General features: G+C 40.1%; 3 protein-coding genes across 5 annotated transcripts in view; 2 read left to right on the top strand and 1 right to left on the bottom strand.

Moving 5' to 3' along the window:
* The window catches only part of Pino (protein pinocchio), a 61945-nt gene extending 54902 nt beyond the window's left edge, over positions 1-7043 (top strand). For both annotated transcript variants that reach the window (XM_014355200.2, XM_089593484.1), the window contains 3 exons: positions 2004-2132; positions 3913-4042; positions 4389-7043. In XM_014355200.2, coding sequence (XP_014210686.1) covers positions 2004-2132; positions 3913-4042; positions 4389-4499 — 370 coding nt within the window. In that variant the 3' untranslated portion in view covers positions 4500-7043. The remainder of the gene's footprint in view (positions 1-2003; positions 2133-3912; positions 4043-4388) is intronic.
* A 203-nt stretch (positions 7044-7246) lies between these two features.
* Positions 7247-14825, bottom strand: SdhA (succinate dehydrogenase, subunit A (flavoprotein)). 2 transcript variants are annotated; one of them, XM_014355156.3, is made up of 10 exons: positions 14345-14825; positions 14107-14254; positions 12291-12714; positions 9856-10254; positions 9621-9789; positions 9379-9545; positions 9080-9306; positions 8860-9004; positions 8495-8799; positions 7247-8419 (listed from the first exon to the last, which is right to left on the bottom strand). In XM_014355156.3, exons 2-10 carry the CDS (start codon positions 14164-14166, stop codon positions 8333-8335), a joined length of 1983 nt encoding a protein of 660 aa, XP_014210642.2. In that variant the 5' UTR covers positions 14167-14254; positions 14345-14825; the 3' UTR covers positions 7247-8332. The 2 variants fall into 2 exon arrangements, with proteins under 2 accessions (XP_014210642.2, XP_023247259.2); XM_023391491.2 differs by having other exon boundaries at positions 14107-14825.
* LOC149374540 (uncharacterized) lies at positions 10615-11900 on the top strand. The gene is made up of 5 exons (XM_089593514.1): positions 10615-10859; positions 10920-10997; positions 11066-11189; positions 11271-11528; positions 11799-11900. Exons 1-5 carry the CDS (start codon positions 10615-10617, stop codon positions 11898-11900), a joined length of 807 nt encoding a protein of 268 aa, XP_089449640.1.

Here is a 14825-nt window from a genome sequence, read left to right as displayed (position 1 = left end):
ACTTGGTTAGTTGCATAATGACACAATAAAAATAAGAAGAGGATAAAGACACGTGTATGTACGTTCGTTTGAATGTCAGGTTCAAGAGCACCCGAAACACCAATTTATTTTGCGAGGGTTACATGTATGTAGGTAGGTACGTGGGGCACAGTACACGTGCCAAAATGCCCCGACGTTATCCGATTACAAACGATTTTCGCGCCGCGACGGGGATTAGAAAATGAATGTATACGTCAAAGACAAGAATCCTTTCTCCTTTGCACCAGACTTTTGCAGTTATCGGCGATATTTTCAGTTAACAAAAAAAAAAAAAAAAAAAAAAATAGATCTTAGTCTGTATTGCAACGCGGAAAATCGGCAGATCGGTTTTCACGATATAGGGGAGGGGGAAAGCATCACGGATTCGACAAAAATCGTCCGATCGCATGATAATTCACGTTACATGTGTATCTCGGATAAGTATAAGTTTAAGAACAGTATAAGTATGCACAGATCACGGGTGCAGGAAAGATTGTCTTGTCACTCTTTTATCTCTACCTTTTTTTTCTTTTCTTCTCATACATACACTAGACACTTTTTTTTTTTTTTTTTTTTTTTTTCTTCAACGCAAGTGGCACGTGTAACGACTTTACGCTATCCTAGTTAAGCCACATGCACGTGACCGCGTGTTGGAGCGTAATACGAATACACGTACATATACGTAACGTAAGTAGTTTTGCGTGCAAGAGGTTTGGTTCTATACAAGGGTACATGCACGAAGCTGACGCTTGAAATTTGCATTTTCACGTGTACAGCTGTGTAGTAGTGTGTCTCGCGGGAGAAGATTCTCGATTTCTCCTCCACCTCCTTTCCAAGTTCAAGGCTTGATGCATGACGATATCCACATGATGCAAAGTGTGACGCCGTTGTTGGCTGGGTGCACACACAAGAAGGTCCGTGGCCCAACCCCCTATATACTCGGGTTTGCGTGTACAATGAGGGTGAATCGGATGGGATGATTTATTGGAGATTTTCAATTGTTCGTTGTTGCAAAACTAAAACTAATTGCACAAACGGACCCTCTGAATGTAAATTTGATACGATATATAATACACTCATTTGGTTTTCACTAAATTTTCCGGGTAACCTTGGTCTTTGCGGGTAAATAAAATATGTATATACATACGTCGAGTACAGGTACACGTGACAATAGTAAAAAAGCATCTACACACATACACACGTCGCGTACAGCCACGGGCGGGCAAAAGACACGACAGCTGCTTGTATCGCGCCGCTGCCGTCGGGATGACGGATGACCAAGAACGGCAATTAATCCACTTTACCTACGCGTTTCACTTTAAAATAGCTTAGAGCTCTAATATTCGATTTCGAAATTTCGCGCAATACCCCGAATTTCGCGGGTTTATCGCTATATGGACATGGAAATATTCACCCAAATAGATTTTAAAAACTGCACTTACCTTATAAGATGAGTGACTAAACGATCGATCGCCGAAAAGAACCAGTTAGTTTACGTAACGCAATGTGTGTGGATTTTTTTTTTTTTTTTTTTTTTTTGCAACATGATATCATGTACCACTGTTTTTTTTTTTTTTTTGCATTTTGCACCTGCTGGATCTTCTATTCTTTTTTTTTTTAATGAGCTAAGATCGCGATCGCGATGATGAGGCTCATTAGAGGGGCGATAAATTGATACCGATTAGAATCCTATGGTATATTTTGAGTTTCAAGAGAAAAAGAAGGGGGAAAAAAGGTATACATGTACAAACAATAGTTGAGTCGTTATCGGGTGTGTATATAAACATGTATATAAGCGTCAGGAGTGATTTTGTTGGTATCTGACGTACGTGGTTCGGTAACAACGTGACAATCGGTTGAGCCGTGCATCAGAGTACAAGGATAGGCTCGTCGCCGATGTTACCTTTTTTTGTCGTTGTTGGCGAATGATCGTATAAACCAAAACGAGGCGAAGAATCAACACGAGGTTTTCCTTTTGATTTCAGGAGCAACATCTCCCTCTCCTGCCACAGTACCTGCGGCAGCATCGAGGAATCGTTAGGCTCGCATCCTCAGTACCAGGACACAATCATGACGATCGAGGAACTGCGCGCCCAGCTCAACTCTTGCTTCTCGTGAGTATATGCTTGTTGTATGTCGAACCCAGGGATAAAAAAAAAAAAAAAAAAAAAGACATTTCCCCGAAACCAGAAACGCGGACACACATGCCACGCACCCACGCTTAACAATTCAATTCAAGTTGTTTTCGCGAAACGAGCGTGGGCTCAACGACCCACACTACAGCTTCCAATGCGCTACATGAGACACGCGATACTTTCAAATTGTGCTTATTAAATGTACCTATACGTGTCACACTCCACCTTCAAGGGGGACGGTATATTGTTGTTCAACATCACGTTTATTTTTGTCTTTCACTTGTTGTTTAATCTCGTTTACAAGTCCATCGTGGATCAAACAACATTCTAATTCTTAATAATAGGACTCCAAGAACAGTGAAAATGATACGAAAAATTAATAAACTCCAAGGGCTTACTGTTCAGTCTTTTATTCAGTTGACAACGTTTCGACTGCACTTAAGGCAGTCCTTTTCAAGTCTTAATTAGAATTATTCTAATTCTTATTCCATGCGATACACACATTATTGTATATACGTGTAATGGTCGCACGTTTTCGTAGCGTGTTATTACATAAAGACATGGATATACGCGTACAACATTGTTTGCTGTCTTCTTCGCTTCCTAGAACCCAAAAGCCAAGGAGGGAGATGAGAGTATACCAACGGATAATAGTATGGCCTTCCTCCTACGTTGGAGCTGGTAAACTTTGCGCGGGTAATTAAATCGCAACTGGGCTCTTTTCGAGGTAAAGATGCTCCATTTTCACTTTGCAATCAAAGATTCCGAGAATATTGCAGCTCCTCCGTCTTCGTAAGGGGTCCGATTTTCTTCGAGAATCCATTGTTGTACTTTTTTTTTTTTTATGATATGTGGAGTCAATTTTTTGGCTCACTTAGAGATGCAAATCGAGATGAGCTCCTGCATACCAAAAAATGTATCTGCTGGTGGCCGATGTGTTTTTCCAAGATGACAAACCATACATTATAGACCAACGAGTAAGAAGTAGAAAAAAAAAAGGGTCAGGAATGCGTTTGATGGCCATACAGACGCGATCGAATGACGAATAGCTCTCGTGTCTATACGGTATACACAGCCGGCGTCTTCGTTCCACTTTGATGTCGGGGCATACATCTTTCCCTCTGTAATTACGCAATTCGTTGGCGCCTCTCTTTGGTACACGCGTATACACACACGGGCTTCGAAGCGACAATCGAAACCGGCGTGATCCGGTACACTGTTTTCTTTCGAAGCTTTTTCCCCCCAGCGTTTTTTTCCCTTCTCCTCCTTCTTCCGTCATTGTGCCGTTGACGTCATGGTCATTAAATCGCGTTTTGGACATTGCAACTTGAAAAAAGAAAAAAAGCCTTAGTGGAGCATGTACAGATGCAAAATAGTCACCAGAAGCGCAAAAGTGACTCGAACCGCGGTTTGACCGGGTAAAAATCACCACCTCCCACACCTGTGACGCCCAACCGATGTACAGGGACACTTTTACCTCGGAAAGCTTGAAAAAACCCGTGCGCGTAAGAGACCATTGTTACGTGAAACCAGCGATCAATCGCGTCGCGGCAGTTCCCGGTGTAGTAAGAAATATACATAATGTAAAACAAACGCCGATCGATCGTTGAAACGGAAAATCCTTCTCGCCCGTAATTATCATTCCCAATGCCCCCCCACATCCCTCCAATGTATGTATACTTTTGCGCTTTAAATAAAGGTGATTCGCGTTTAACGACATCCGGTTATTTATTTATTTTTTTTGTTTTTCTGTCCATAGATGCGGAGTCTCGTGGAGCGAGGAGCACGTGTCGTTGGACTGCAGCGAGTGCGGTGGTTACTCCCTTCAGCGGCCCTGTCCGCTCTGCGATGGCCGCTGCCACACCGTCTGGAAGCGAGACATTACGATGGTCAGTAAATTTATTTGCACTGGACACACACACACACACGGGAGCGACATTATATACATATAGTCTCCCGATAAGCCGGCTCTTGGGAAATCGGTACAGTTGAAGGTCTAAGCTTTGATGATACCTATACTGTAATTGGTATCACTTCAGTTTCGAGCGCTTGATTAAATAAGTATGTATACCTATGAATGCACGGGCTGACCTCGAACTTTACCGATAATCCCGTGAAAGGGGCAATACACAACAACAACAAAATATAAATAGATGAGCCCCTTCCATTGCGCTCCAATTGGCTCATTTGTCGATACAACGATAATGGTAATAATAACAATCATGAATTTTGCAGTCCCACGCGAGCGGCAAGGCCAGATGGATCGGTGAGTGTGGCCTGAGTTGCGGTCCCGCGCTCGAGGAGTCATTGGTACCGGCCCTCGAAAAGCTGAGGGCAACCTCGTGAGTGAGCCCGGAACCCACCCGCGACAACATTGCCGCCGACGACCCCGGCTCATCGATCACTAAGGAGCAGCAGTCGTCGGCCACGTCGACATTTGTCACGCCCGCGTCCGCGTCGCCGTCGTCGTAGAGGATGACCATCGGGAGGAGTACAGGTGCCAGCAGCAGCTAAACCGTGCACAAGACTTAATAATATATTATATCACAATACGTTCATATACATACAGGCCGTTCAGATTATGTTTTATCATCGTTGTCATCATTACACGTATACTTATTATATATTCATATATTATAAATATGTACTGGTAAAATGCGTACGTTGTGCATTATGTTACGCAAAACTGCATCTTCACCGTATCGTGTAAAATGTATGTTTGGCGGGTCGTGCGAGTGATTGTGTTTTCTCTCTCTCTCTCTCTCTCTCTCTCTCTCTCTCTCTTTCTTTTTCGTCGAAAGTTTGGCTGAGAATTTTTTCTCTCGAATAAAAGTAATTACTGGCCAACAAGTTCAAAGAAAGAGGGATTGTCGTGTGGTGCAATTTTCATTTTTCGTTCAAATAATTGGAAAAAAAAAACCTACAAGCACGCGCTCGTATTGTATAATAAAGCATATCGTCACCCGCGGTCTTTTTTTTTTTTTTTTTTTTTATTCGAGAAAAACAACTGTACCGTCATCGTTATTACGTATATATTGTTAATGATGTTTACCGCGTTATATTTACAAAGTATCAATAAAGAAAGAAAAAAATCAAAAGCTGCGCGAGTTTGCTTCGTCCATGGGGACAGTGAGGAGCTCGCATTGTGTGAAATAATTGTAAAAGTCGATCTTCGTACCGTTGGCTGAAATGTGTGGAAAATAACTGCTAGATTTTGTTTTGACGCCCGAAAAAGTGAGCTTTAAATTACATCTCATATTCGCCATTCGAAACTTTTTTTACAGATGCGTATAGGAGTTGAACTTGCGTACCTTGAAGAAAAGATTTTTAAAAAAGAGACCGCGTGACTGTACAATTTCCTTGTAGTCAATTCGGTTTGCGTCACAGCGTCAACACCCGTTCGATGGTTGATTGATTTTTAATTTTTTTTAACTTCACTCCTCTACCTTCGTTTCTACTCTCCTTTCCCTTTCATCTTTTGCGCAACAAAATCGAAAATACTCCTACGTCGCGTGCAACAGCGTTTTTGAAAAGAGAGGACACAGGAGCAAAACAAAAAAACTCTTGAGAATTTCGTTCTCCAAACAGTCAAAAAAACCCAAGGGTTGTGCGGTTGCTGATACTCTCGATCGACGATAGTCAATTAAGTTCACACGGAAGATGAAATTCGCATGTCTCGAGAAACGGTTTTGTTTTTTAAATTATTATTATTATTGTTATTGTACTACAATAGGTGTAGATTCAAGAGAAATTTTTTTTTTTTTTTTTTTTTCATTCAACTGCTTATATTTTTGAATGAAAAACAAACGTACAGCACCTGCAGTTGGAAGGAAATGGAAAACTGGCTGTTTTAAATCGTGTCCACTGAAAAAAAAAAAAAAAAAAGAAAGAAAAAAAAAATCAATATTAAAATCTATAGTAGCGCGTTTTAGTAATAATAAGAAGTAAATAAATAAAAATAAAGTAAGAGACTTACACTTCGAGCGAGAATCGATTTCATCGACGCGGACGCTGCGGAGACGGGACTCGTTTGTATGTTATGTGAATATACATTATTAGGCTAATTGAAACCGATAAGACTAATATCTGCTAATACAGAGGTTTGTTTTCCCGATAACACTGATATGCTGTTTCTGACGATTTTTTAATAATGTTTTTTCGGCTGATCCGTTGTACCTCATCATGTAAATGTACTTCCTGGAAATTTTTGTACGAAATATACGTATATATGTTTGAAAAAAAGGATATGTAAAGAGGCGAAACCAATTGTAAAATAGTGTACAAAGTACAAACACTTTTCTGTTTTTCCGAAACGCATTGGTTACGAGATTGTTGGACCTCTTGAGCATCTAGAAAAAAATTAATAACGTAAAAACCTATAACGAAATGTCGACTTAAGTGTTGTGTGTAGTTCATCGAGCGAAAAAAAAAAACAAACAAACAAACAGAATTATTAAAGAAATGACTTAAAAGGAAAGCATTTATGTCATCGTGAAGCCTTCGTGCACAATTTTTTGATGGAAGAAAACCCGAGGTATCATGAACACATGTATCTTATTGTAATTTATCCATGTCATTTTTTTTTTTTTTTTTTTTTATTACGTAAAAAAAGCGTTTTTCTTTCGTACATATTATTTACCTCATAGATTCATATATGTAGTCGTTCATCTCGTTCGTCATTTTAGTTTTAAACAGAATTTTATTGTTGTAAAAAAAAAAAAAAGTTTCCTGAAGTATTAACTCTTGAAGCGAATTTTAATTTGATGCTATGAAAAATGTATTTCTGATTGTAATTTTTACCATTAAATACAGTTGTAAGATTTTATTTATAACCGAATACTATTGAAAATTGGGCTCAATAAATCCTACTTGTCTAAAGTACATTTTAAATCATGTGTACTCTTTATTATTATTTTTTTTATTCAATTACATTTCAAAAAAAAATAAGTGAATGAGGAAATTATTTTGTCTTGTTTTTCATTATCAACAAAATTTTTTATCACATATGCACGTATTTCATGATACACTGTAATCTGTTCATACTATCAAAGATGATGGTTCAAAAGTATATATGAATGAAAACTAAGTTCGTGTTTATGTCGTCACTTAAGTTTTATTCAATTAACAAGAAGGTTGCAACGAAAATAATTTATTATACATTTTTTTAACACATAATAACTAGCTGCATAAAATACATGCAGATTTAAGTTGTGGGATGTTAGGAAATATCGATGTGTTCTTCGTTTCTTTTTACGACTTATTACAGGTAAAAATTCAAAATGTTTGAAAAGTAAAATAAAACTTAAAAATATTGCCTATGAGCGCTTACAGTGATTATTATATTTCTAATATTGGCTCATATAATTGGCTTTTACAATGATTGATAAAGTAAAATAAATAAAATTTGATGACAATAGTGACAATTTCATAAAAATTTTTAAAAACTTGTGACTTCTTTGACACATAAAAAAAAAATTCCTCATGAATTACAAATATTTATTTACAATGGTTGCAGTAAACGTTGCAGCCAAAACAATATTTTTTTTTTATTAATATAGATCCTTCCATACTTTTCACGATCTTTTAGATTACTTTCTTGGAGACATTTAAGTAAAAGCCGCTCTGCTTAATGCATTACAAGTTGTGCATCTTACTGACAATCTTTTAAGGGGTTTCTACTTAATTTACATGGATTTAACGATTTACAAATTTTCAGATTTTACTTTGACTTCAAAATTCAATATCTATATAAGATATAAAGCTTCATATCAAATTCCTTATAAGATTGCTGTAATATTATTCTATTATTATCTGGTAAAGTAAGGCTAGATTTCAAAGATGTGTATAAATAATCGTTCGACTTTGCACCGAATTTTGGTGTCTATCGCCGCGAGTATTTCTCTCAGCACCAGCAAAGGAAAACAATTAATGGTTAACGTGACATCTTAGTTGAGAGGGGCATAGATAGGTTTTTATAGATTTGGATTATTTGATTAGAATCTGTTTACTGGGATAAATTATTTTGTAAATAATTGGGTAACTATCGAGACTCATTCCCATCTTTTTTCTTATTTTTCTTTCGATATTTTTTTTTTTTTTTTTTTTTTTTAATTACTTAACCAAATTACCAGCTCGTGAAAGTGAAAAACTACATTCAAGATAATCCTCACATAATTAGCTTAATAGGAACGAATCGCGGGTGGTACAGTGGCACATTCCTTAGAGTCAAGAGTGTGGTCAATGACACCCCTGTAGTGGATTTTAACCTGAAAAATAAAATGTTTGTTAGATTTGTACAATGGATAGATGAAAGATTTCATTCATTAGAAATTAAAACTAACATCTCCAGTCTTGATGTCAATATCTGTGAGAGTATGCTTTCGCCAGTGTTGATCCACAGGTTTCGCTACCTGCCCCTCAAGGGGTTTGCTGTAGTCGTATTCGTCAATTCGATCTTTAAAGTCCTCCCGGGCATGAGCCCCACGACTCTCTTTACGATTTTCGGCCGCGTAGATGGTTTGCATCGCGTTGAGCATCAAATTTTGCAGCTCGAGGGTTTCAACTAAATCTGAATTCCAAATCATCGATCTGTCAACGACCATCAAGTCATCCAATTTTTTGTACAAAGACGACATCTTTTTGCACCCTAAAACATTAATAAAAGTTCTAAACCAAGCTCTTAAAAATGATGAAAAATACTCGTTACCTTCTTGTAAAGTATCAGCCTGCCTAAAGACCGCGGCATGAGTTTGCATGGTCTTCTGCATGTTCAGTCTTAATTCAGCAGTTGTAACGTTTCCGTTCGCATACCTTATTCGATCAAGATTCGCCACCGATTCCTCTCCAGCGTCCTTGAAAAAATAATTATATGCGTTTCACAAAGATTTCACAATAATTCGGTAAGAACGTATTCAAATCAAACTAACAGGTCTAATGGTACCGATCTTTTCGCCGGGCTTATTCTCTTCGGCGATCGTTTTGGCGCAAGCTCTGCCGAACACGACCAAATCGAGTAGCGAGTTAGCACCCAGTCGATTAGCCCCGTGGACAGACGCGCAAGCAGACTCCCCGCATGCATACAAGCCAGGAACAACAACGTCTTGGTTGTTCTTGGATGTCAGAACTTGTCCTCTGTAGTTTGTGGGTACACCACCTTAGACATCACGCATAAACTAAATAAGAAAAACAGTCGACGAACAACAAGAAGAGCGTTATTGCCACTTACCCATGTTATAGTGAACAGTTGGGATCACAGGTATGGGCTCGCGCGTGACGTCGACACCAGCAAAGATCATAGCAGTTTCCGAAATACCTGGGAGCCTGGCAGCCAACTGCTCCGGTGGCAAATGGTGCAGCTGAAGGTAGATGTGGTCTTTCTCTGGTCCTACTCCTCTGCGAAATGTTCATCGTCATTCACTTTTTTGTCTTTCAAAGCAAAAACGAAAAAAGCCAATCCGTGTTGCCTACCTGCCCTCTCGAATCTCGATGGTCATAGATCTCGAAACTACGTCTCGCGACGCGAGATCCTTCGCCACCGGAGCGTAGCGTTCCATGAACCTTTCGCCCTCGCTATTGACCAAGTAGCCACCCTCGCCTCGGCTCCCCTCGGTAATTAGACAGCCAGCGCCGTAAATACCTGCCCAATCGATTATCAAAATGCTCCAACGAAATGGACAAGTAGAAAAAAAAAAAAATGGCTCACCGGTCGGATGGAATTGTACAAACTCGAGGTCCTGATTGGGCAGTCCAGCCCTTGAGACCATGGCAGTGCCGTCGCCGGTGCAGGTGTGCGCCGACGTACACGAGAAGTAAGCGCGACCGTAGCCTCCAGTCGCGAGGACGGTGTTCTTGGCGTGGAACCGGTGAAGCGTGCCGTCCTCCAGACACAGGGCAAGCACACCCCGGCACTCGCCTTCCTCCATGATCAAGTCGAGGGCAAAGTACTCGACGAAGTAGTTGCAGTCGTAACTCAGGGATTTCCCGTAGAGCGTGTGGAGGAGCGAGTGACCGGTACGATCGGCCACGCAACAGCACCGATGGGCCTGGCCACCTTTGCCGAATTTCAGGGACTGGCCGCCAAAGGCTCGCTGATAGATTTTACCTGCAACAAAGATCGAATGTCCTTACTTGTTTGAAACTAGCGTGGCGGTATATTGTAGGGTTTGGGCGATGGTAGCCAACTTCAAAAGTCTCGGTGACAAAAGAAAAGCACAGCGTGCCAACAGCGAGTGTGTACATATGTGAAAAAAAATTCGTTACATCAGCACTTTCTTTCTCTTGGTTTCTCCTCAACTTCAAAATTCCACATCAAAGACACTCAAGTACCCAACCAAACTGCACCGGCTTAAAATTACCACGGGACCAATTAATTACCAATGACGTGAAGAAACAAAAAGATAAAAATTCCCGGAGACCTCGACACATTATTGACTTTGACACTTGAAACGACGCACGACGAAACATGAACGTGGACGGCTTGAGGGACAGCGACGACGAGCAAGAGGACGAGCAGGAGTACCAGGACGCGGACGAAGATGAGGATGAGAGTAACGCAAATGCGGCGGGCCTCGGGTATAAAAATCAGGCCGAAAATCGGAGGGACGCGATGCCCCAGGTTAGCACGGACGTCGATAACCACGAGGGAAATCGCGAGCAAAATCCACAAGAAAATCGTCCCGGCACGAAGAGCCGGAGGTCGCAGAACAGGTAATTTTCATCACCGGTCGCCTCGACGCGATTCATTTGAGAGCCGGTGTTTCGTTTCAGCACTGCCGTCGACAGCCAAGAGGAAAATCGGCAAGAGAGCAGTCGACCGGGCACGAGATCTCGGAAATCGCTGAGCAGGTGAGTTGATGGCGTTTCGCCGAGGGACCACGGTTCGCGAGATTGGCCTTATCCTTCGCTGGTTTTAGAAACCTGCCAAACACGGAGCCCACCAAGAGTCCGGCCCACGAGACGCAGAAGAAGCCTCCTCGGTCGAAACAGAGTTGGCGAAGTGCGAACGCGTTCGTGAACTTTATGCAAGACACGAGAAAGGTACGTGTCACCATAGAATGCGCAACTTTCGTGGTACAATGTGAAGAGAAAAAAAAAAATAAATAATAATAATAATTTCAGGATCAGACGAGAGGGCTGGTGGGTAGAAATTTGTTCAAATACTGCGGCCAGCGTTGGAAAACCATGACGGCCGAGGAGAAGCAGCCGTACGTCGAGGCCGCGAATACGGTTAAGCACTTGAAGCAACAGAAAATCGGTCAATCCGGCGAGTCGACGCAGTCGTCGCAGCAGCAGACACAGAGAAAGTCGGGGATGCATCGCGTCTCGAAGAGAAAAGCAGAGACGAAGCGCAAGCAAATCTACCAGAAGACGACCCAGGTTGTGATCACCCTATTAATCCTTGGCTATATAATGTTTAAAAATTTCATAAAATAACCCAAGACCATAATATAAAACACCACTACGAGTATTGCTACTATATTGTGTCCGGTAAAAAAAAATAACCAAACCAAACTGTTGTTCTTGTGAGTGATGCATGGCTTGTTCTTGTTTTTTTTTTTTTTTTTGTTTATTTTTTTTTTTCATCATTTTTTCTTGATCACCGTTGTTTACTCTTATTATTATTTTTTTTTTTTTTTGCTTGTCAAGGCTTCTTCTACTACTTCAGATAGTTATTTCGTTCAAGTAACGAGCGACTCGGATACCGATACTGCGACCACTGCCCCGATGAGCGATGCCGAGAGTTTTTAAGCATAATAAAACAAAAAAATTCGACTACTCTGTCCAAAGTGTTTTGTGTACAAACATTTTTTGCTCTCAGAAATTATGTTTCTTTTTTATTTTATTTTTTTTTTTCTTTACCGACTCGTAATTATCTTCTTGGCTTTTGAAAGGGAGATACGTTTGATGTTGAAGCTCGTGAGATGCAAAGTACTTTTTTTATATGCATACCAATTACGCTGATAGCTTGGAGCAAAAAATTAATAAAAGCGCATTATTGTTTTGAATGAAAGATCAAAGATCATTCGTATCTTCCTTTGATAGGTAATAAATCACTCAACGATGAGATTGAATAAAGTCTTAATGGCCGATGACAGCTCTCTACAAGCCGCAACGACATTAAATTCTTGATTAACTTACCGTCCTGCGTGCGACTGAACGGCATGCCGCAATTTTCCAATTCAATGACAGCTTTGGGGGCCTCTCGGGTCATGTAGTGGATGGCATCTTGATCGCCAAGCCAATCCGAGCCCTTGACAGTGTCGTACATGTGCCACTGCCAATTGTCATCCTCCATATTACCAAGCGCCGCGTTAATGCCTCCCTGAGCGGCGACCGTATGTGATCTTGTAGGAAACAATTTTGTGATGACAGCTGTTCTGAAACCTTCCTCGACAAGGCCATAAGCCGCTCGCAGACCAGCACCACCAGCACCCACAACCACTGCATCGTAAGTATGTTCGACTAGGGGGTAATTTTTGGAAACTCCATCGGATACCTTAGCACTACTATTTGGTGTGTAGTGTAGAGAACGCTGACTGATTATAGGTAGGCCTAGTTTGTTCTATAAACAAAATTTTTTTCCCCATACATTAGAAAACAGTTGGTCTTTTGGACCACATCTCAAATCCAAAACTTTTGTGTGTAAATATTACATTGTTTCTGGAATTCCAAATATTTTGTCAAGAATGATTGTTGTTGTTGATAGGAATGGCAATAAGGATTCTTTTCAATTTAATTGAAAGAAAATCAATTATGGATAAACTGAATTAAATCAGTTGTTTCTTGGAGATAAATTGAAGGAAAAGTTGTTGAAAGGGAAGAGCTTAAATTGAATAGCTGTCGGTTAGTTCTTATCATAGTCTTTGAGAGTATCGGATGAGTTAAGAAAATATAATCGACTACATAAATAAACACGGAATACATTGAGCAACTCCTGACAACTGATAGTAAAGTAGCTATTACATAAAGTGTTTCAAGAGTACTTTTAAATCATAATTATCAATCATGTAAATCAATTTACATTTTAGAGTTTAATAACAAGACAACTACATTATTTGATCAGTGATACTTTGTTGTTTAAATTGTAGAGCTTGTGAAATAACTATTATATAATTTTACATAATATAAGTTTGTCAAATAATAACATTGAAAGATTTGTTGCATAAATTTTCACAATATTGCACAATACACGATACTTGGTTTGAAATTTAAATGCTAATTCGTTTATCTAATCGTCACATAGGTACTAATAGATGTAAATTCCTCGTGAATACACTAACCATATATTACATATATACTTATTGCCGAAAAACTGTCAGTTTTGCTTTATAAATGTGTTCAATAAAACAAAAATGGTAAAAAGAGAAAAAAAAAACTCCGAAAATTGAAGGCAACTGAAATCATAGCCAAGTACACATACGTGTATGTACTTAACCAGCCAGCAGCAGAGCAGCTGGTCTCTTGAAAAAGAAAAAAATAATCATGGGACGCGCGAGGATTGTAAACAAGTACACTCACACACCCCTCATCTATTTCGTGTCATTATTGAGAATACAAAAACATCAGGTCAATTCTACCGATTATCGGCTGACGACGTGACGGATGCATGATAAAAAAAAGACCAGTAATCAGATTTTTTGCATGAATAACAATTTTGGCGCACGCTATGATGTCAAACGGGCCTTTTTGCTTTTGCATTTGGATGTACCTGTATGTATACCTTACGTAACTCCCTTGCGGAATTAATCGGCATATAGATGTAAGCAACTGTTAAATGGAACGTGGCAAAGTGGAAAACAATGAAGGTGATGTTGTAAAAAAATAACAGGGAATGTGGGAGTGAGAGAGAGACGGCGGCATTCGTGTGGGAGGCGAAGAGAGGCTCCCCGTGGACGCACGAGGAAATTACGTAATTGCACGATATATACTTGAAATAAGTGCAAAAAAGGTTTACCAGCGTCGTCGAGGGTAAGCCCTTGGTCAGGACGTTCGAGATCCTCAGCAATCCGTTCATCTTGCCCCTCGTCCCTCCTTGGCTTGAGGTAAACTACCTGGGTTTCTTCAGCTGTTATTGTTGCTCGGGAATTTCTCGATGAGACAAACTACAATGTATTTCGGGCTTTTGCGTTAAAAAAAAAAAAAAATAAAAAAACGAAAACACACACGCACAGTCAAAGATAGTGCACACTCACTGCAACGACGATAACATTAACGAAGGAAAAGGGAAAAGCGGGCACAAGCCGGAAGAACGTGCACACACCTCGCGCACTTCTCGCACGGCAACGTGTGTGACGTTGAGCTTTTTATTCCAAGTCTCTATACGCCTCGGCGACGTATAATAGAGTGGACTACGTGCTGTATACTATACTACGACGTCGTATATTCTTCGTGGTAAAAGTTGTATATATGTATATGTTTTTGACGCCACCCGCAGCCCCCGCAGCGGACTTGCGCCAAATAAATTTATACACACCTACTATCTTAGTGAGTATTTTTGTCGGATAGTCAATGAAATTTATAGAGTAACGTTGCTATAGAAGAAATACTGATCACTGATACAATTTGTCAATTTTTCTTGTTTGTGCTTAGTATACGCGCTAATTGCTTTGCTGCTCTTTTTTTCCAGCTTATATTACTCGTGAGCAGAACAGATATATACCTGCAGCAGTGATG

Source organism: Copidosoma floridanum, unplaced genomic scaffold (assembly GCF_036245765.1).
Source record: "Copidosoma floridanum isolate Cflo_tuat_1 unplaced genomic scaffold, Cflo_Japanese_pri ptg000019l, whole genome shotgun sequence".
Classification (NCBI taxonomy): domain Eukaryota; kingdom Metazoa; phylum Arthropoda; class Insecta; order Hymenoptera; family Encyrtidae; genus Copidosoma; species Copidosoma floridanum.
This window is presented reverse-complemented; position numbering and strand designations above follow the sequence as displayed.